Below are 21,919 nucleotides of genomic sequence, written 5' to 3'. Positions count from 1 at the left end.
ACAAAATGAGATTAGGATTAAAACATGTCTGGTGTACATACATCCTTTCAAACCAGCGCAGCTTGATACCAGCTTAACTTCAGTAGCATATACATATACTTTCCCCATACCCCTCTGTCCCCCACCACTTTTTCATATTGGTTATGACATATCTTTGTTAATTGCATGTCCAAAAACCTAGATTTCTGAATGCTTTCTATGTATTTGTATTTTAGCGCCTGTAGGAAGTAATAAGTAGAGTTATATACCAAACAATAATATAATAAAGCTGGCATTTACAGTCACCCAAATGGTAATTGTAAATTACTGCATCTTTATTTATTTATGCTGCTTTGAACTGCTGTCTAGTGTCCTTCCATTTCAATCTGAAGAATTGCCTTTAGCACTGCTTATAGGGCAGATCTGGCAGTGATGTACTCTTAGTTTATATTTGAGGATATCTTAATCTAGCTCTCATTTTTGAGAGTTTCACCAAATATAGAATTCTTGGCTAGAATTTGTTTTCCTTTAGCTCTTTAGGTATTTCAAACCACTGCCTTCTTACCTTCATGGTTTCTGATGAGAAACTGAAAATCAATCTTATTGGGATTCCTCGTATGTAACATATTGCTGTTCTTTTGCAGCTTTTGGAAATTTCTCTTTGTCTTTTGCATTTGATAATTTGCAAGTGCAAAAGACATTTGCAAATGCAAATTATCAAATGTAATCAAATAATTACATTTGATAGTGTAATTAATAAATACTGGAGAATATTTTTCTTCTTGTTTATCCTGTTTGGTGTTCTCTGGATGTGCATAATCACATCTTTTGCTAAATTTGGGATGTTCTGTATCATTATTTCTTTGACTATTCCTTCTGCCCTTTTCTCTCTTCCTTTTCCTTCTGGGACTCCTGTAATGTTTACAATGATGTATTTCATGGTGTCCCATAGCTGTTTAGACTATTTTTACTTTTAATATTTCATTTTCCTTTCTTTTCCTTAGCGCGATTCATTTTAAGTGTCTTGTCTTCAGGTTCACTGTTTCTTCTGCTGGCTCCATTCTGCTCGAGACCCTCCTGGGCATTTTTCATTTCAGTTATTATGGTTTTCAACTCCTCTCGTTCTGCTTGGCTCCTTTTCAAATTGCTATCTCTTTACTTAGACTCTCCTATTGCTCACTCATTGTTTTCCGATATTCTTAAGTTCTTTCCCTTTCACCTTCCTTCACCTCCTTGAGCATTTTTAAGATCACTTTTTAAAAGGTTTATGTGGTGTGCCTACATTCTCATCTTTTTCTTTGGTGTTTTCTGTATGTTTGTCCTCTTCCTCTGGACGGGCCATCATTTCCTCTTTCTCTGTTTGCCTTGCACTCTTTTCGGCACCCTGTGCATTTTAATACTTAAAAGTGTTAGCTCTGAGATGTGCTCCCTGGTAGCGTCTGTTTCCTAGTTTTGTAACCAGCTGGTGGTAAGGCGGAGATCTCCTTGAGCTTCAGCCCTCCTCGCAGGAGGCTGTGCCCAGGGCTGTGCCCTGCAAGGCTTCCCCTGTCTTCTGAGCCTCCGTCTCGTCCTGGGGCTCTGCCTGTGGTCGTGGAGGGCCCTGTCTGCAGGCGTTCGGAAGCCCCTCTCCTTCCCCTCCTGGGCACTGGAATCAGGCTGTGCCCAAGGCTGTCATTTCTGGAGCTTCTTGTGCTCCTTTCATTGTCCCCAGCTGCCTCACCTGGAGGGCAGATTCCCGGAGGAGGGCCCACCAGGGCTGGCTTCCCCAGTCAGCCCTCTCCAGTGCCACCAGGCCCAGGGACCCAGGGAGGGGGCGCAGGCTCAGGAGGGGCTCCAGGAGCCTCTTCCAGGGCTCCCCAAAGCTGAGCTTTCCCGGCCTGCCTGGCAGGTGCAGCCCTGATGCGGCGCTGTGTCTTTAAGGCTCCTCGGCTTCTGCCTGTCCTGGGAGGGCTGGACCGATGCTGCCCTCAGAGCCGGGCCCCTAATCAGAAGCCGTGGTCAGCGGTCGTCGTGCACACCCCTGCTCCTGGGGAAGGGGGATTGTATGCCCCTTTCTGTCACCAGCAGCCAGCCAGGGACCCTGTGGTGCCCTCCCCTGTGGGTGGGGCATGGGCGCCAGTAGCCCCTACGCAGAGAGAGCAGTTTACAGGCTTTACGGTAACTGACCGTCCCCTCTCGCCCCAGCCTGTGCCCTGTTCTTCTCGCCTCTGGTGTTTCAGGCGGGCCCTGCCCCTGTGGCAGCTGTTGGGTCGGGGAGGTGACTGGTCCCGAGCCCCTACCCCGCCCTCGTCCCCAGAAGTTCTCCTGTGAGTCCACACTCTTTGTTGTTTACATCACGTTCAGCTGGGGTTTCTTTGCACGCAAAATCATGCTATTTGATAAAAAGAATTCGTTATACTTAAGAGATATAAAACCCTAAAATATTTATCTAAGTTTTTAAAAATCAAAGTTTACAAAACTAAAACAAAAAAATCTAAATTCTCCAGAGGGCATCAGACATTCAGAGAACATTTACAATTGAATCTAGATCTTTGACTTACATAAAAAATAAGAAAATAAAATACTCATAGTCTGGGTGATTCATTTGTTTCACATTTGCAGATGGTCAAGATTTTCAGTTACTAATTTGGGACCAGATGTAACGGATGCTCACGGGTTTCAGATTGTAGCAGACAATTGCTTTGGATTTTGGTTGCTAACAACACTCATGATTTTCCCAAACAGCACTGTTTTGGAGGTTTGCCACCACAGACACAGAGCTTACCGTGAGAAAGCTTTGTGCTATTGGTGTGGCCTTAGAACAAGACAGAGGGAATTCATGAGCCATGCGTGTCCGATGGCCACACTCCAGGCTGAGTGGGAAGCACAGCCTCGTTCTCAGCCGGTGGCCACCACGAGTGGAGGTGGTGATGTGGCGTGGCCAGGCTCTGAAACGCGTGGACGGCTGCATTCTGGCCAGAGTGGGCATACACCCAGTGACCCATCATGTCTGTCCGACGTCCCATGAGATCGAGCCTGTGGATGAAAAGCACAGATGACGGGGAACTGGTGAAGACGGCGCATCTGAGGCTGCACTGCCACCAAGATGGGAGACAAAGTCTGGAGACAAGTTATCGCTCGTCTGAAATATCCCCATTAGGTTTTCACTTTCCCTATCAGTTTCATTGTTCCAAGATGGCTTTGTAAGACACTGTAAAAACGGTGGCATTCCACTGATTTCTTAGCACAAACTGTTACAAAAATAGAGACCTGTCTGGCAGTGGTAAAGGAAAGTGGTTAGAAGCCGTGCCTTCCATTTTTTTGTCTTTTGACATGATGTAGTGTATCTGACAGCCAGATGTGGATGGGCCAGCCATATACTTACTCCTTCGGGAGCAAACTGCATCCATGTCTCTGCTCTTCTCTGCTAGAAGGTATGAGGGTGAGCGTGTCCAGAGCAAGTAAAACGCGTTCTGCGCACAGTGTCTGGGTGCTGAACGGACGGGCTCCAGGAGCCCGTTTTTGTGAGCTATGTGGAAGTTGGAACCCATTTCCCAGCAGTGACAAATGTGATTGTCAGGAGATCTCCCTGCTTGGCTTGCTCATAATGGCTTCAATTATGGGGCAGAACACCTGAAAATACAATAGCAGCATCTAAGGGTGCTTGTGGGGGGCTGGACTGGACTTTCTCTTGGGCTTCTGGGGACTCAGGGCTTCCTTGCCAGTTGGTGGGGACACAAGCAGAGGGGTGAGGCAAAGTCAGTGCACTGGCCCATCCTCTGAGGAAGGCAGCTTTGGATCTTATCGACTCAGTCCGTCAACAGAGGCCTCCGGTTCTGAACAGGGACACAGCAGGGTACAGTCCAAGCCCCTGCCCTGAGCTATGGTGCAGTGGGAGCTGGCACCCTGCCACGGCCCCTTCTCCCCTTCCCATGGGGTCCAGATGCCCCATAGGAGCTGGTCCAGGACGCTCGGGAGTCTCCTGCCATGGAAGCCCCTGGGAGCGGCAGAGCAACCTGTTTACCGCCGCCACTACTGTCCTGGCTGCAAGGTCCTTCTCCCTGGGACACAGCTGTAGCCTGAGCTTCACTGAGCTGGCTCACAATAACACTTTTTCCCAAATTCTTCTCAAGAAAATTTGCAGTGCTCTTGTGAAACCCTGGAAAGTGGACAGGATACACGATATTGCTAAGATTTTTTCTAGAGATATTTTAAAATTAGATTTCTGGGAAACGATGGTGAAGCTTGGGACACTGCCCTCAAAGCATTTAGTAGCACAGGCCCCATGGCAGGGCAGGTGCTCGGTTGCCTGAGGCTCCACGTCTGCTGCCCCCAGAGCACACCCTCCCTTCAGTGCACGTGGAGCGAGGTGCCCACCTGCTCGCTCTGTGCGGGACCCCAGGGCCACACCCTGGGAACTAGAACTTCTCCACCTGGTACGGTTGGTTCTTCTGGTGCCCCCAACCCCATTCTGGCCAGATGGGTCTTGGTGCTGGTTCATCCACACCTCATCCTTCCAGCTGCTCCTCCACTGCCTGGACAGAAGAGGGCATCTTGGCTACTGACTTCCTTTCCCCTCCCCGTGGATGCTTGAAGAGCAGGTGGATTTCCAGGGCTACCCCCGCCCTGCACTGAGTCTGGGCCTTCTAAGGGTGAGATGTTTACTCTGCTGACAGAGTGATACTCATGGAACGAAGAGGGGGCTGTGGGAGTTGGGGGTTGCCTGGGAGGACATGGGCAGGGGGCAGTGGCTCTAGGTCCCAACTGAGGGAATCTGAACCCAGGGACCATGTCCAAGCCAGGGTCAGGGCCTGCAATTGTCAGGGTCCTGCAAAGAAACAGAACCAACAGGAGGTACATGTACTAGATGTAGACACTAAGGGATTTGTTACAGGAATTGGAGTATGTAGCTGTGGAGATTGGTAAGTTTGACTTCTGTTTGGCAGGTTGCAAGTGAGAGACTCAATGAAGGTAACACTGAATTCCCCAGGAGAAGTGGACTGTTTGAAAAGGAGATAGAAATTCTTCTTCTAACTGCTACAATCCTCAGTTGCTTTAAGACATCTAGCTAATTAAATGAGGAGACACATTGCCTAGGACAATCTCCTTTGTTGATTGTAGATACAATCAGCCGTAGCTGCAATCAATCAACTAGTCATTTAAATCCATTCACGAAATACCTTCAAAGTACAAGCGCATGCTTGACAAAACAACTAGACACTGTAACTCAGCCAAGTTGACCCACGGAAAGAACTATCCCAGGACCCATCTAGACCTTTAAATGAGGATCAAAGAGATTTTTGTGGACTTGTCTTTGTCATAGACCTTTGGTGTGCTACCAGGTGTGGGCATATCATTGATTTATTGACTTACCTATAAGAATTTTGGATCTCATCCTCCAAATGTGGTGGCAACAACGGATATCTACCATTTCTTCTTCCACCTGAGTTTCCAAGGATGATAATTCCATGGGTATTTTGTTTGTAGGTGTATTTTGTTTGTAGGATGTTTGTTGGTGAGAAAGAATGTGGTGTTAGTAACCCCTTGCTCCTGGCTTGGCTACTGCTTGGATGCCACCTCTCTGTTGTTTTCCCTTGGGGGTGGGGGTGGGGGTCAGCCCCGGGAAGTTGGTCTCCTAAGTGGCATGTTCCCTGATGGTCCCATGTCTCAGAGAGCCCCCTTTCACCCAGGGTCCACACCCCACCTTCCTGTCAGAGCATAGTCCTTCCTGACCCATAACGAGTGTTTACAAGCCACTGGCTTATCTACATAAGCCCAGTCAGAAGAGGAGTGACTTAAATCCTATCAGTACAACTCCTTCATTTAAGTTAGGTTAGTAAATGAAACGCTTAGGAATCAAGAGATACATCTGGCTACTCGTGCTGACCTGAACAAGGTTCTCTCTCATTCACTGAAACAGCATCAGTATCTAACCTTAAACATGTCCAGTGTAACTTTCACTTCTCTTCCAAAGAGACATAATCCAAATAGTATTCTCTAAAACACGCTCAAGCCACAGACGAAAAATGTTCTCCTTTTCCTTTGTACCTCCTCAACTGAAATAATCCCGAACTAAACTTGAAGTAATTGCCTATAAATCCCATGGTGAGGGTAAATCCTTCCACCAATCCCTGCATTGGCAACTGCTGACCTGTTTGTCAAAAGGACATCTGCCTCCAAAATTACCTGACCCCATACATCTTCACAGACTACCCACCTCCATAAACATCCAAAGATAGACTCTATAATGTTGGAATTCAGCCCTCATTTCGCATCCCAGTTTTGGAGAGCAAAGCTCTAGCACAGTGTTTCGCCACCTTGGCTGGGCCCTAGAATCACTTGTGGAATTTTTTAAATGTACGTGTGAGAAAGTCCCTCCCCTGATCATTCTAATCCAGTAGAGCGAGGAAGGAGCCCGGTGAGCTGTGGTCTTACCCTGCAGATGATTCTGTTGTCAGACCCAACAACAGACTGTTCTAGACTGCCCAAGGCTGGGTCTGTGTGTCCACTGCCCACTGACTCTTGGCCATCTGGGTCATTTCAGTTGATGCTAAAAGAGACAGATGCTGTATGTGCATTTGCGGTGACTCACTGAGGCTCCCGAGCCATCCCACGCCTTTCCTGTCGGTCAGTTTCCTGCCCCTGCTAGCCCTCCTGGGTGCCACTTCAGCGGAGCAGCTGGCAGACTCACGGGAACTGCCTGTGTACACACACAAGCCCAGGGGCCAGGGACAGCCGGGGCTGTGAGTCTGGTGTCGCCCACAGTGTCCGGGAGGTGGCGACCGACAGCGGCCCGGAGAAGGGCAGGCACAGTCTCCAGGGTGCCCAGCTCGAGAAGATGTTTTTCTGTGAAATGCTGAGAAATGTGCCTGGTACACGTGAAAGGCCAGTGTATTGTGGGCATTATTAGAGCAGCTGACATACCATATTAGAATTGTTTTCTTTAATTTTTACAAACACTTTCACTTTCCACCTACCCCAGGATGTTCCGTGTTTGTCCATAGGTGCCTTCACTGCTCATGGAGCACCGTGTTTTCAAGGTTGCCCCGTGTGTGGCAGGTCTCGGAGCCTCACTCTCTCTTATGGCCAAATAATATTCCCTTGTGTGTGTGAACCGCATGTTTATCCGTTCATCTAAAAAAAAACACACATAGTTCTACTTCCTCCTTTCCAATGTGAATAACTTTTATTTCTTTTCCTGGTCTAGTTTCCTGGTAAGAATGTCTAGTATGATGTCAAACAGCAGTGGCAAAGGCAGGCATCCTCGTCTTGTTCCTGATTCTAGGGCAAAGCCTTATGGATTTCCCCATCAAGTGTGGTATTAGCTGTAGGTTTTGATAAATGGCCTTTATTATGTTGAGAAAGGGACAAAGCTAGAAAACAGTAACAGAATGAAAACTGAAAATTTTATAAATAGGTAGAAATTAAACAGCATGCTCTTAACTAAAAGGTTAAAGAAGAAATTACATGGAAATTAGAAAATATTTAAGGACAAATGAAAACAAAGACATAACGTACCAAAACTTATGGGGTACAGCAAAGTCACTACTTCGAAGGAAATTTATAGTTATGACTATCTAGTATAAAAAGAAGGATCTCAAATTAATAACCCAACTTTATGTCTTAAGGAACTAGAAAAAGAACAAATTAATCCAGTTAGCAGAAGGAAGGAACCAATTAAGATTATAGTGGAGATAAATAAAAAAGAAATAGGAAAACATTTGAAAAAATAAACAAAACAAAAAGTTGGTTCTTGGGTAAAAACATCAGTAAAATTGACAAATGTTTAGCTAGACTGACAAAGGAAAAAAAAGAGAAAAAGCACAAATAACTGAAATCAGAGAGGAAAATGATGATATCACGACTGGTCTTACAGAAATAAAAAGGATTATAAGAAAATTTAATTATTATATGCTATCAAACTAGATAATCTAGAAGAAATGGAACAATTCCTAGAAATACATCAATTACTCAGATTGACCCAGGAAGAAATAGAAAACCTCAACAAATCTATGACAAGTACTGAGATTGAAACAATCATTAGAAAGTGCCACCAAAATTTTACTGAATAGTTAAAGAAGATTTAATACTAACCCTACCCAAACTTTTCCAAAGAATTCAAGAGGAGGGAATACCTCCTAATTCATTCTATGAAGTCACCATTCCTGTGATGCCAAAGCCTCGTAAAGATGTCACAAGATGACCAACTTCCCTGATGAATTCAGGTGGAGAAATCTTCAACAAGTACAAGAGATGGAATCCAGGGGCGCAATGAAAAGCTTATTCACCACGACCAAGAGGGAATTTCCCACGATGCAAGTCTGGCTCAACCTATGAAAGTCAACCAAAGTAATACACTGCATGAACAGAAGGAAGGAAAAATCATGTGATTATCTCAATAAGTAGAGAAAAGGCACTTGACAAAGTCCAGGGCCCTGTCTTGAAAAAAACTCAGAGAGAGGCAGGAACAAGGGACTTCCCAGGCGCGTTCTGTGAGTCTCCCCCAGGTGGGCCTGAGGCATTCCTCACCTGAGCCTCCCAGGAGTGCGTGGAGGGCATCCAGCGGGGGTCAGAGGAGCGGGAGGGGCCTGGGGAACCCCGACTGGGTGTCCTGCAGGGTTCTGACCCCAGGTGGGAGGCTGCTTCGTGGATTGCAGGGTCAGGGGGCTTTCCCCCTTGCCAGTTCCTGGGGTGGGGCAAGTTCGGTAGTCTGCGTTCTCCATACCACGGACGCAAGCGGGACGGGCACTGGGGTTGCTGTGGCTTTAATCTAAATGTCCTGGTCGGGCCTCGGGGGTGATGGACAGAGTGCGGACCTTGGTGGGGAGGCGGGAGTGGCCCGCTGGCCTGGGGGTCCGTGGGGTGCAGCGGCGTCAGGCTGGGGCTCGAGAGCCCCGTGCAGGGCAACGCTCTCCCCAGGGCTCCACGGGGCACCTGCGTGACGGCGTCGCCCTCGGTTGTCACTCAAACCCACGGTCCTGGCGAGCCCGTGATTCCGCCTGCGACCTCCGCAGCCTTGTGGCCGCCTGGTTCCTGCAGTGCTGGGCGGTCCTCGGGGTCTCCGGCTCCTCATCCACCCCTCAAGCATCCGCACGCGTCCCTCCCGGCGCCACCTCCTTCCAGTCCTGCACCGCTGTCCCCCTCCTCTCTCTGCCGCCTGCCTCCTCCCTGGGCAGGGCGCCCGGGGTGAGTCCGCCTGGGCCCAGGGTGTTGGGGCTGGGGGCTGGCGCAGGCCGGAGGTTTCCACCGCACCCGCCGCCCGCACTTCCCTGGCCCGAGCGCGGCACCCCTCCGCCGGCCCAGAGCAGGGTTTCCAGGTGTGCGCAGAGGCGGTGGAGCCCGGGGTCTCGGGCCGTAGGGTGTGGAGAGAGCCCCGGGGAGCCTCGGGGACGCGGGGTCAGGGCGACGGGGGCCGAGGAGGTGGGCGGGGAGAGGCCCCGTGCTGGGGGCGCGGTGGGACGGGGTGTCCCTCCCTCTGCCCCAGCGCGTTAAAATAGGGGCGCGTCTCTCCAGGGGGCACCCCCTGTGCACCCCAGGGGGTCTGGAGCGCAGCCGGGCGCGGTGCCGTGAGGGAGGAGCGAGGGTGTGGCCCCGGTGGGGGTTTCGTCCCCACGCGACCCTTCTTGGGCGCCTTCGGGCCAGGCAGAGGGCGGCCCGGACGGTCTGGGCTGAAACGGCGGCCTTGGCCCCGGGTGGTGGACGACACAGCCTTGACCTTGCGACTGTGAAAGACGGGCACTCGCTCCATCTGTGCCCCTTCCCCAGTGTTGGCTTGCGGTCCCTCAGCCGCCCCTGGCGTCACTCAACGCAGGGCCTCGGGTCAGCAGGACCGCGCTGCCCGGCCCCCGCGCACCTGGGGACTGGAGACCACCCACGGCGGCCCGAGGCGCCGCGGAGACTTCAACCTAAAGGGCCGCAGCCCCCACCGCGGGGCCCCGCGTGTCCGTCCGCGCAAAGGGCCGTCCCTGGAGGAGCCAGTCCCCAGAGGCCCTGAGGACTGGCGCAGGGCGGCAGCTGCCTCCATCCTCACCAAAGTCCCCAAATTGCCCCTCCCAGACCCTCCTGAGAGCGCCCCTCTCGCCTCGGAGCAGGTAAAAAATGAAGGACATTCAATGGCGGACAACAAGAGTGGCCCTAACCGACCGCGGGGCCTCACCCAACATGGGGCCTTACTGATCTCCGGGCTTTACTGACCACAGGGCTTTACTAGGGGGCCTTACTGGTCACTGGGCCTTACCGACCCCAGGGCATTACCGACCGCCGACTGAGTTCTAACAGGCCATCGCGCTGGAGGTCTGTGGAGGGCCCACCTCGGCTTTCCCTGGCAGCAACGCGTTGCTGTGACGCTGGTGATTCCTCCACTCCTGCTGGTCCCTCACTAACTAGGCCCAGAGGTGGGCGTGCAGGAAACACACCCGGGGGTGTTTGCGCGGTGCCGGGTGAGGGTTTCCTCTAGCTATGGGACCTGCTAATACTGCACTTGGTCTATATTTTGGAAATTTTCCCACAGAAATTTATTAGTTATGGAGGCTGTACTCTAGTGCTTAAAATGTCAAATTGGAGTGTATTTTTTCACGAAGCCACATATGTAGAGAAAATAGAATACATGAATAAGCATGAAAAGGAGAGTCCAAGGCTCCACCGCCTTTCCCCTGAAGGATGAGCTCCGGGGGCAGCTGGCCCTTCTCTGCATAGGGCAAGGTCAGCTGCGCCTGGCAGCTTCCTGGGCCCCGGCCTTCCCGTGCTAACATCCGCTCCTGGGAAATGGCCAGTTGTTTGCAGGGACGCACAGCACAGGGTGGCGGCTGTGCGCTCCCCGCATTGTCACCGCCACGGTTTCTCTGGAGAATGCCGGGCTGGCGGGGACTCCCCTCGCGGAGGCTGCTCCGCGATGGCCCGTGCCTGTGCTCCTCCCCAGCGCCACTTCTTTCCTATCTCTACGCATGGTTTCTGTATATAGGATCTTTTTACATTTTTATGCTAGTGCTGTCATTTCTCCTCTTATGTGATGTTCAGAAAATCTTTTCCCAAGTGAAGGAAACAGCCCCTTAAAGCTTTCACCTGTGCTCGTAGGCGTCACAGCCACTGGGGACATGCTTCAGTGCGAGGCGTGCGGGGCAGTCTTCCCTCTGCTGAGTGGGCGCAGTGTGGCACACGCATCCTGTCCCCGAGCTGTGGAACCGCGTGTTAGGGCGGGCAGGTGAGCGCAAATGGGCTCACGGGGCTGCTCCTGGCCCCCGCGGCATGGTGGAAGCGCCAGACAGGACGGGCATGCCAAATGACCCTGCTCAGGACGTAGGAAATGGGAGGGACAGATGGATGTCCAGCCACGAGGGGTCCTCCCTGGCCGGAACTGGAAGAGGTGGTGAGGCAGGTCCATGGAGGTGGGTCCCTGGAGGTGGGTCCCTGGAGGCAGTCTGTGGGATGTGACAGAACCTCCCAGCTCTGCGTGCCCTGCCGATCACAGGACCAGGTGGATGTCATGCCCTGCCTGTGGTGCGCCAAGCCCCTGCCCTTCCCCAAGTGTCTCCACTTTCTGGTTAAACAAGGAGGTCTGAAGAAATGGGCACAGCAGTAGCAGAGCTGCCAAAAAGAAACAGTCTCAAACATGAGTAGGTCACAAAAGCTGGAATTTTGTCCCTGTCACGGTGTGGCTTGAGGCAGTGTTCCAAGCTGTCCTTTATCTTTGATATTAACAGAAATTAAAAGTAAAAATGGAGGTATCAGTGGAACTGCTCTATTGCAGTGGTAAATGTTTTTTATTGTTTAACTGGAAGTGGCTAAAAAAATCCTTAAATTGTTTATATCTGTGCAGTAAATGTAATTTGAAGCTATTTCAGAAGCAGCACCATAAAACTCCTGGAAGAAAATGTAGGGAAACATCTTAAAGACTTAGCGGTATGAGGTAGCTTCTTTAGACCTCACACCCAAATCACAAACAATGACAGAAAAGATAGATAAATGGGAACTCCTCAAGATTTGCTTCAAAGGACTTTGTCAAAAAGGTGAAAAGGCAGCCAACTCAAAGGGAGAAAATATTTGGTAACTGTATGTGCCAGTTTGAAACTTGTATACCCCAGAATGTCATGTTCTTTAATCCTGATTCAATATTGCTGGGTAGGATCTTTTTGATCAATTTGCTTCCATGGAGATGTTTCCCCACCCATTCAAGGTGGGGCCCTTCCTGGGGTCCTTTAAAAGGGAACCATCTTTGGAAAAAGCTGCCGAGCCCACACAGAGAGCAATGCTTGGAGATGCAGAAAGAAAATGGCCTCAGGGTAGCTATTTGAAATGAGAACCCAGGAGAGAAAGCTGGCAGACGTTGCCATGTCCCAGTTGACAGAGAAACTCCAAATTTCATTGGCCCTTTCTTGAGTCAAGGTATCTTTATTTGGATGCCTTAATTTGGACATTTTATGGCCTTAAAATGGTGAACATGTAAGTTAATAAATTCTGTTATTAAAAGCCAACCCATTTCTGGTATATTGCATTTCCAGCAGCTTTAACAAACTAAAACACCATATATCTAATAAGGATTTGATATACACTATATATAAAGAAATCCTACAATTCAACAATAAAGGGACAAAAACCCAATTATAAAATGGGCTTACATTATGAATAGACATTTCTTCAAAGAGGATATACAAATGGCTAAAAAGCACATGAAAAGATGTTCATCTTCATTAGCTATTAGGGAAATGCAAATTAAAACCACAATATCTCACATCTATAAGAATGCTGCTATTAAACTAACAAGAAACTGTAAGTGTTGGAGAGGATGTGGAGAAATTGAAATACGTATTTACTGCTGGTGGGAATGTAAAATGGTACAGCTACTGTGGAGGACAGTTTGGTAGCTTCTCAGAAAACTTAATATTGATTTGCCCTATGATCTAGTGTATTAATTTGCTAAAGCTGCCAGAATGCAATATACCAGAAATGGAATGGCTTTTTAAAAAGGGAATTATTAAGCTACAAGTGTACAGTTCTAAGGCCTTAAAAATGACCAAACTAAGACATCCAGGGAGATACCTTGACTCAAGAAAGGCTGATGGCATCCAAACCACTGCTGTCAACTGGGAAGGCATGGGGCTGGCACCTGGTGGTACTTTGGTTTCTGGTTTCAAACAGCTTCCCCAGGGGCTTTTTTTTTCTGCATCTCCAAGTGAGTCTGTCTGTCGGCTCTGAAGCAACCATTCTCCATGTATCTGCACCTGAGGTTTCTCTAAAATGTTTCCTCTTTTAAAGGACTCTAATTAACTAATCAAGACCCACCTATAATGGGTGGAGTCATATTTCTAATCTAATCAAAAAGTCACACCCATAATTGTGTCACATCTCCACAGAAGTAACCCAATCAAAAGTAATCCAATCCTACAATATTGAATCAGGATTGAAAGAAACATGGCTGCCCCCATAAGATTGAAATAGGAAAAAGACATGGTTTTCCTGAGGTACATAACAGCTTCAGACCATGTGCTGGTCTGAATCTGTGGTGGACCCCAGAAAAGCCATGCCCTTTGATCCTCATTCAATATTGCTGGATGGGAGCATTTTGATTGTTTCTATGAAGATGTGGCCCATCCAATTGTGGGTGGTAACTTTTGATTAGATGATTTCCATGGAGGTGTGTCTCCACCCACTGAAGGTGGAGTTGCTTGCTGGAAAATCCTATAAAAGAGGAAACGTTTTGGAGAAAGTGCCTTTTCTTTTGGTAGACCCACGTGAAAGCCAGCAGACGCTGCCATGTTCGCCATGTGCCCTTCCAACTGAGAGAGAAATGTTGAACGTCATCGGCTGTCTTGAACCAAGGTATCTTTCCCCGGATGCCTTAAATTGGACATTTATATAGACTTCTTTTGATTGGGACATTATCTCAGCCTTAGAACTGTAAACTAGCAACTTATTAAATTCCCCTTTTTAAAAGCCATTCAGTTTCTGGTATATTGCATTCCGGCAGCCAGTAAACTAGAAAAGACCTTCAATCTGGCAATCCTGCAACTTGGGATACACCCAGAAGATCTGAAAGCAGGAACACAAAGAAGACATTTGCACATCGATGTTCACAGTGGCATTGTTCACAATTGCCAAAAGATCGGAACAATCTAAATGCACATCAACAGATGAGTGGATAAACGAAAGGTGGTATATACATAGGATGGAATGTTACAGCAATAGGAAGGAATGACGTCCTGAAGCATGTGTCAACATGGATGAATTTTGAGGACATAATGCTGAGTGAAATAAGTCAGACACAAAAGGACGGATATTGTATGATTTCACTAATGTGGACTAAATAGAATATGTAAACTCAGAGTCTTAGAATGTAGAATATAGGAGGCGGGCTACGGTGGCTCAGTGGCAGAGTTGTTGCCTGCCATGCCAGAGACCCAGGTTTGATTCCCGGTGCCTGCTCACGCAAACAAACAAAACAATATAGAATATAGGGTACCTAGAGATAGACAGAAGCTAGAGAAGGGGAGCAGTCACCTAATACACTCAGAATGTTGAACTTACTTTGTACCAGGGTCACATGTTTGTACTGGTTCATGCAAGAACTTATTTTCATTTGTAATGTTAATCAGTGACATATACATGTGTTCTAGTTAGCACGCTGCTGGAATGCAATATACCAGAAATGGAATGGCTTTTAAAAAGGGGAGTTTAATAGGTTGCTAGTTTATAGTTCCAAGGCTGAGAAAATGTCCCAGTTAAAACAAGTTTATAGAAATGTCCAATCTAAGGCATCCAGGGAAAGATACCTTGATTCAAGAAGGCCGATGATGTTCAGGGTTTCTCTCTCAAGTGGAAAGGCACATGGTGAACATGGCATCATCTGCTAGCTTCTTCTTCATCTCCAAAAGTCACTGGCTGGTGGACTCTCTGTTTAGTGGTTCTGTGATGTTCTCTGCTCTCTCAGGATCTTTCTCTCTTGTTCTCTAGCTTTTTCCAAATGCTTCTTTTTTTAAAAGATTACAGTAGAACCAATCAAGACCCACCTGGAATGGGTGGAGACACTCCTCTATCTAATCAAGTTTAATACCCACACTGATTGAGTCACATCTCCATGGAGATAAGCTAATTAAAGTTTCCAACATACAGTACTGAATAGGGATTAGAAGAAACGGCTGCCTTTACAAAATGGGATTAGTATTAAAAGATGGCTTTTCTAGGGTATATACATCCTTTCAAACTGGCACCTGTTTCAGCCAGATTCACCTACAATATAGCAATATGGTCAACCAGAAGGACCAATGAGAGGATTCTTTTAGGTCCCTTGTTTAGGCAGCGAGCCCACTGCAGAAGGTCATGGAATAGTGCACGCGGCCCAGCTGCTGAAGGCCATGGACTCAGCCTGGCGGCCTCAGCTGCCCCCAGGGAAGCGGCTGCCTCTCAAGGCTGCATCTGACCTTGGGCCATGGCTGCCCCTCTGGGCTCATGCCGTCCCGTATTAAGGGACATGCCCTGGGTCTCCCAGACACCCAGCCCCTGCCTGCTGTTTGCAAGTCCCCTGACCCCATGCTCTTCACAAGGGTCTGGCCCTGGGTCCTAAAGGCCTCTGTCCCGCCCATTCTCGTTGGGATACCTTCCCTTGCAAAGCGCTGGAGCTGGGTGGTTGCCTTGGGCCTCCTCACCTACTTCCACAGGCTCCCCTGAGACACCTGGGCTGACCTCAGCCCCTCAGGGAAAACCCTCCATACCCAGAATGCACGAACGCTGCTGGTGGACTTCAAAGCAGGCACGTCACAAAATGAGGTGAAAAACCTCTGCAGATGAGAGTGCTGGAGGGGAGACGACTCCATCAAGCCATCTTCCCTAGCCAAGCCTCCAGGTATGTGAAGCTTGAAGTGCACCAGTCACGGCTCACCTGGAACCCCAGCGTTCTTGCGTTCTGGGTGTGGAGGCTCACTTATCCTCATAGTCACCTCTTGGCCAGGCACTGCCCTATGTTACATTTACTGAGGAGGAGTTTTCTGGCAAACTCTTATAAACCCAGCAGTTTAAGAGAATATCAGTTCATGAAACTTCCTTACTCAAGTAGCTGAAGAGTGAAGGAATTTCAAACAGGTATTATATTAAATAACAATTCAACACACCATTACTGAGTTACACTTTTGTTCTGTGAACTGAGTTACCAGAACTACAGCTGCAGAACTCAGAGCTTATTAACTTATAAATAATGTGAGATCACAGGCCCATTTTTGGGAATTTGCTGAAAACTGTTGCCTGGTTTTCTAAAAAGCTGGATTGTTTAGAAGCTTGAATATCTTCAGTATAGTTGTTTTTCTCTGCCAAGTGCCCAATGTACTGATTTGGGTGGAGTCATACCAAAAAGTCACACCCACAATTGTGTCACTTCTCCACGGAAGTAACCCAATCAAAAGTAATCCAATCCTACAATATCGAATCAGGATTAAAAGAAACATGATTGCCCCCACAAGATTGAAACAGGAAAAAGACATGGTTTTTCTGGGGTACATAACAGCTTCAGACTGTCAATCTGGCAATCCTGCATCTTGGGATACACCCAGAAGATCTGAAAGCAGATCTTTCTTTTTTTTCTACCTTTAGATGTAGTGCTTTGGACTAAAACACTGAGGACTTGGCTAGTGAGTGAGGATGCTCATAATCGATAATTACAATAACCATCACTTATTGAGTAGTCACCATAAAATTTCTGCACAACATTTGGAATTTTCAACTCAACCAATTTTGAAGGTATGGAAACCAAGGCACTCTCCCAGCACTTGTAGCTGGTGACGATGAGCCTGTGGCAGGCCTGGGTGCCGGGGCCTGTGGGCCGCCCCCTGCACTGCAAAACAGCCACCTTGATCACTGCCAGTTCACGCCTGCAAAGAAACATTCAGCAAAGAAGTGCTTTGTATTTCAGTAGGATTCTGGGGAAAGAATTGGGAAAATGAGTAGATAAAAGTGTGACAGTTACTAAAAAAAACCAATAGGAAACACAGTGTTTTGGTTAGCTAAAGCTGACAAAATGCAACATACCAGAAATGGGTTGCCTTTTATAATGGGGATTCATTAACTTACAATTTACAGTAATTAGCCACTGCAAATGTCCAAATCAAGGCATCAACAGGACAATACCCGGTCATGCCTCTGTTACCGGGGAAGGCTCATGTGGCATCTGCTGTCCCACTTTGCCAGGTTTCTTTGCTTTCAGCTTCTGGCTTCAGTGGCTTCCTCTTTTCTGGGACTTTTTTTTCCCTGTCTTTTATCCTCTCATAAAGGACTCCAATAACAGGATTAAGACCCACCTTGAATGAGGCAGGCCATATCTTAACTGAAATAACCTAATCAAAAGGTCCCCCACACAATAGGTCTAACACTCACAGGAATGGATTAAAAGAATATGATCTTTTCTGGGGTACCTAACAGCTTCAAACTACCACACAGTAAATAAAAAGAAACCCCATTTTGTTTTTCCAGAGGAGTGTGTTTTTGACATGGCATATTTCCCCTGTTTAATTTTAACAAGATTATATCTGCATTTAGGGACAAAAGGTTTTAATTCCACAAGACAGCTGGAAATTGCTCACATTTGCTTTTTCACTTAAAATATTTGTTTAAAATTGGTCAGTTGATTTAATATGTAACATCAGTTAATGTGCATAAGAAAAGAAGTGCAAATGACAGGGAAGCAAATATTATTGAGTAATGTAACCACTGTGTTGGTAGAATCTCCTCTAGACATGTTTATAATTAACTGATTCTGAACATCAGTGAAAAAAAAAAGTGTACCATCAGTCTTATATACAGATTAAAATACCTTCATGGCATAAAGCCTTATTCATGTGGAGAAAATTGTCGTATGCTATGCACCTGTTCCAGTTTGCTAAAGCTGTTGGAATGCAATATACCAGAAATGGACTGGCTTTTATAAAGGCCAACTTATTAAGTGGCAAGTTACAACTCTAAAGCCATGAAAATGTCCAAATTAAGGTGTTAACAAGAGCATACCTTCACTCAAGAAAGGCTGATCGCGTCTGGGCTCTCCATCACACGGGAAGGCACTTGGTGATGTCTGCTGGCCTCTCCCAGCTTCTGGTTTCAAATGGATCTCTCAGCTTCTCTAAGCGTCTGAGTCTTGGTTTCCTCTCTCTGCTCTCTGAGTTGGCTCTGAACTCTCTGCTTTCTGCTTTTTAATCTCTTCATACAGGGTTCCAGTAAAAGGATTAAGGCCCGGCTTGAATGGGCAGGGTCACATCTCCATGGAATCCAAAGGGCCCATCCACAATTTGGTGGATCACATCTCCATGGAAACAACCTAAACAAAAGGTCCCACCCAACAATAATTCTGCCCCCACAAGATTGGGTCAGAACATGACTTTTCAGGGGCACGTAACAGTTTCAAACCAGCACAGTACCTATAAATACTATATAGTGTATTTTTTCCTCCATTAAATTGACATACCTTGTTTTTTAAAGATGCTGAGCTAGTGTAAATTTGGTGTGCAGTTGAAGTGCATCCAGTATCTGTATGACTTTGGGCAATTTTCTTAAAGAATGAGTCCTTATGCAAAAGATGGGGCTGAAAATAACATTTATCTTCATTCTTGCACGAGAGTTTACTGAGCATTGCTATACATTCTAAATAAGGTGATACATATAAAGCATTTTAGCATATACTAGACAATCAATGGATGTTTGTTCCTTTCTTCCTGCCTCTTCCTGGTGAAGATGGAATATGGGAAATACTCGCTATTTAAGAAAATTGCCAAAATTCATACAGATAGCACGTAGTTAGTGGCCCTCTCCTCATTGGGAAGTGCTGTGCCAAGCTGTCCGATCCTTAAATGCCTGGGAACTGTTGACTGTCCTTAGGATGGAGCCTGGGTCCAGTGTTTGGCACTCTGGTGCTCTGCCCGTGTCCACGCCAAGAGGATAAGGCAGAGCTACTTTTACAGATGCAGCCTGACAACATGGAAAAGTCATGTACAGTAATGTACGCCCTCATTTGATTCTATTCCTACACAACTTTCCCTCCTCTCACAAACCCACATCCAATCTTCCTCACCCTGTTCCATTTTCTTTCTGTCACACTTACCACATAGACTGTACAGTTGGCTGATTTGGCTTGTTATTCGCTATCTCCCAGATGGAAGCTGCGGTCCACAGAGGCAGGGATCTTTGCTCCCTGATGTGTGCAGGCTCCCAGCACCAGGTGAATGCTCACTGAAAAGCGACTGAAGGAAAAAATACACAGAAAATCCCTTTCATATTTGGGGGATAATCTGAACATCTGTGAAGATTTGGACATCTATGCTAGAGTGCAAAACTGGGTGGAAAAGGGACCCACCAACAGATTGGAGCTTAATAATAATCATGAAGACACAGCAGAACTCAACTCAGTTGCAAATTTGTGACCTCTGGATGCTGAGCAGAGGTCACCTTCCCAAGACAAGGTTGCAATCTTTTGCCAGCAGCATTTAACCCTTTTTCAGCAGAGGTATAACCTAGATGCAGAAAAGTCCCTAAGCCTTAAGTGCAGCACTCTATGGTTTGTACACATGGAGAGAGCTAGGTAGCTACCCACCCGAAAAAGGAGAGGGAGCACCTCCATGCCCCCACTGGGCGCCCTCAGGTCCTCCCCCAACACCACCAGCAGAAAGGCGACGATTCCAACTCCCACGCTTTACACACGCGGTAAGCGGGGCCCCCGCACGCATGGCTGCGTGTGTGAGGACACCTCCCGGTGACTCCGTAAGCGGGGCCCCCGCACGCATGGCTGCGTGTGTGAGGACACCTCCCGGTGACTCCGTAAGCGGGGCCCCCGCACGCATGGCTGCGTGTGTGAGGACACCTCCCGGTGACTCCGTAAGCGGGGCCCCCGCACGCATGGCTGCGTGTGTGAAGACACCTCCCGGTGACTCCGTAAGAGGGGCCCCCGCACGCATGGCTGCGTGTGTGAAGACACCTCCCGGTGACTCCGTAAGCGGGGCCCCCGCACGCATGGCTGCGTGTGTGAAGACACCTCCCGATGACTCCAGTGCCCAGACAGAGGCTTCCTGGCTGGGCCCCACAGTGAGACAGGGCAAGCCTTCCCCACTGTAGGCACTGCTCAAACTCCTGAGCCACAGAACTTGAGAGTGTAATTAAACGATGTTTTTTGGTCTTGAAAGTTTGGGGCCATTTGTTATGTAGCAGTAGTATGGGGAACATACTCTTCTGTAGGCTCAAATGTTTATGAGAAATGCTACTCTTTTAATGCTTAGGAATTGGGTTCTAAGCCAGTCTGGGATTGGAGAATTGTTTATAGCATACTGCCTTTTATATACATTTGGAAGTAGTCAAGACTAGGCCAAAAATACTTAGATTTTACAGTTGTAATTTTAGTAGCTAAGTTTCATACTTCAAAAGTTATACATAAAACTTCATACCAGAAGCTATACATAAAATCTTGTGCTGCTTTTTCCCTATGATAAAAAGTACTTAATTATTATGGTGTCATTATGTATGCCTGTAAAAATAAAACATTAAAACCCAAATCAGAGACACAGGAAACACAGATCAACCACAGTGTCCATGTTAAATCTCAGGTTTGAAATTCATAGGAGGACGACAATCATCTGCTTCACAAATGAGGGCAATAAAGTAATGTTAGTTGTTCAAATGCCAAACTGCTCTGCCGAAAAAGCCGATTGTATCAACAGGACGGGGCTTGTGTTTCTGCCCACTCCTCGGAGCCCCAGACCCCGAGCTCCCAGCTGTGAGTGTACCCACAGGGCTCTCAGGTAAGCGTGGAGGTTGGGCTCTCACTTGTAGGTCCCCCGGAGGTCCCTGAGGCATTTTCTGTGCTGTGCTCTCAGAGCTGCTGGGCAAAAACATTCAAAAACATCTGTTTAGTTTTGACCCACTAATGTAAAAAGAATGCTAGGGCACAGTTAAAGAAAAGTGTTTATTTAGGCCATCAACGAGAATCATAATAAATAATGCAATTTACTAGTGTGATAACAGATGTTCTCATGCATTTATTGCATTTATACATATACAAGAAAGCTGGCTTACAGGGCTGTTGGAGCAAATGTGAAAAAGTGTATCTGGAAATAGAGAGAAAGCAAACAGTATCAGGGATACCAGGGAGGTTTTCTTTCCTCTCAGTTTTAAAAAATATTTCCCCTGTGGATCTGTGAATAAATGGTAACTCCCCCTTTAATTCTACTTTTTGTAAAACATGCCAGAAATAAGCCAACTGTCAGAGGATCCATGGTGATAATTTATCAGTATTTCCAATGGAAAGCCAATTTTAGAAAAGAAAACGAAAATTCACTCTTCTCCATTTCAATGCTAAGGCTTCGCTATTGCTGGAATCATTTAAAACAATGAAATGTGCCTGAATGAGATAAAACCTAAGGGTAGACGTCTGTAAATAGTAATTTTGGTATTCAATATACAAAATGCTACAACAGCATCAGGATGTCTGCAATTTGCTAAATAAAATGACCAGTTATCTGACTGCAAAAGCAATGAACTTTGATTAAAGCTTAATTCTGGTAGTGAATTTCACACAAAGTGTCAAAATAGGATAATCTTTAACATAAAACTTTAAAGCAAATAATTTAAGCATATTTTAAACACTAAAAAAGTGTTTTTAATTGATATTTACAGCTCATTAGTGATACCAGTGTACAGAATAATTTAGCCGATTGCCAGTCTTGCATCCTCTTCCAACATCTGCTTCTAATAAAAGGCAAATCAGTTTAATGAAGGAGAGCGGCCTGTGGTCCAGAGGAGTTCGATGTATGGCCATTTGGTTTGGAGACAGCGTTTAATGGGAGTGTCGTCTGTCTGCAGCAGGGGATCTTCAAATCCCGTAACGACTGCAGTCCCTTCCACATACGCTACCTGTCGGGCAAAGGAGTGCATCGTGGTCACAAATCCTCACGAGGGACACAGTTTTAATAGGCTACAAACAAGGTGCTACTTATTGTTTCACAAG

At 47.1% G+C, this 21,919-nt stretch overlaps 1 protein-coding gene across 5 annotated transcripts in view; it reads right to left on the bottom strand.

Annotated features, from left to right (window-relative positions):
- Positions 1-20,918: 20,918 nt before the first annotated feature.
- Positions 20,919-21,919, bottom strand: part of MINDY3 (MINDY lysine 48 deubiquitinase 3) — a 110,893-nt gene continuing 109,892 nt past the window's right edge. For 4 of the 5 annotated variants that reach the window (XM_077155042.1, XM_077155056.1, XM_077155063.1 and 1 more), the window contains one exon: positions 20,919-21,825. In XM_077155042.1, coding sequence (XP_077011157.1) covers positions 21,676-21,825 — 150 coding nt within the window. In that variant the 3' untranslated portion in view covers positions 20,919-21,675. The remainder of the gene's footprint in view (positions 21,826-21,919) is intronic. The other variant, XR_013173037.1, reaches the window with a different exon arrangement.

The sequence above is a fragment of the Tamandua tetradactyla genome, chromosome 1 (genome assembly GCF_023851605.1).
Source record: "Tamandua tetradactyla isolate mTamTet1 chromosome 1, mTamTet1.pri, whole genome shotgun sequence".
NCBI lineage: Eukaryota > Metazoa > Chordata > Mammalia > Pilosa > Myrmecophagidae > Tamandua > Tamandua tetradactyla.
Note: the sequence above shows the minus strand (reverse complement) of the source record. Positions and strands in the feature narration are given on the sequence as shown.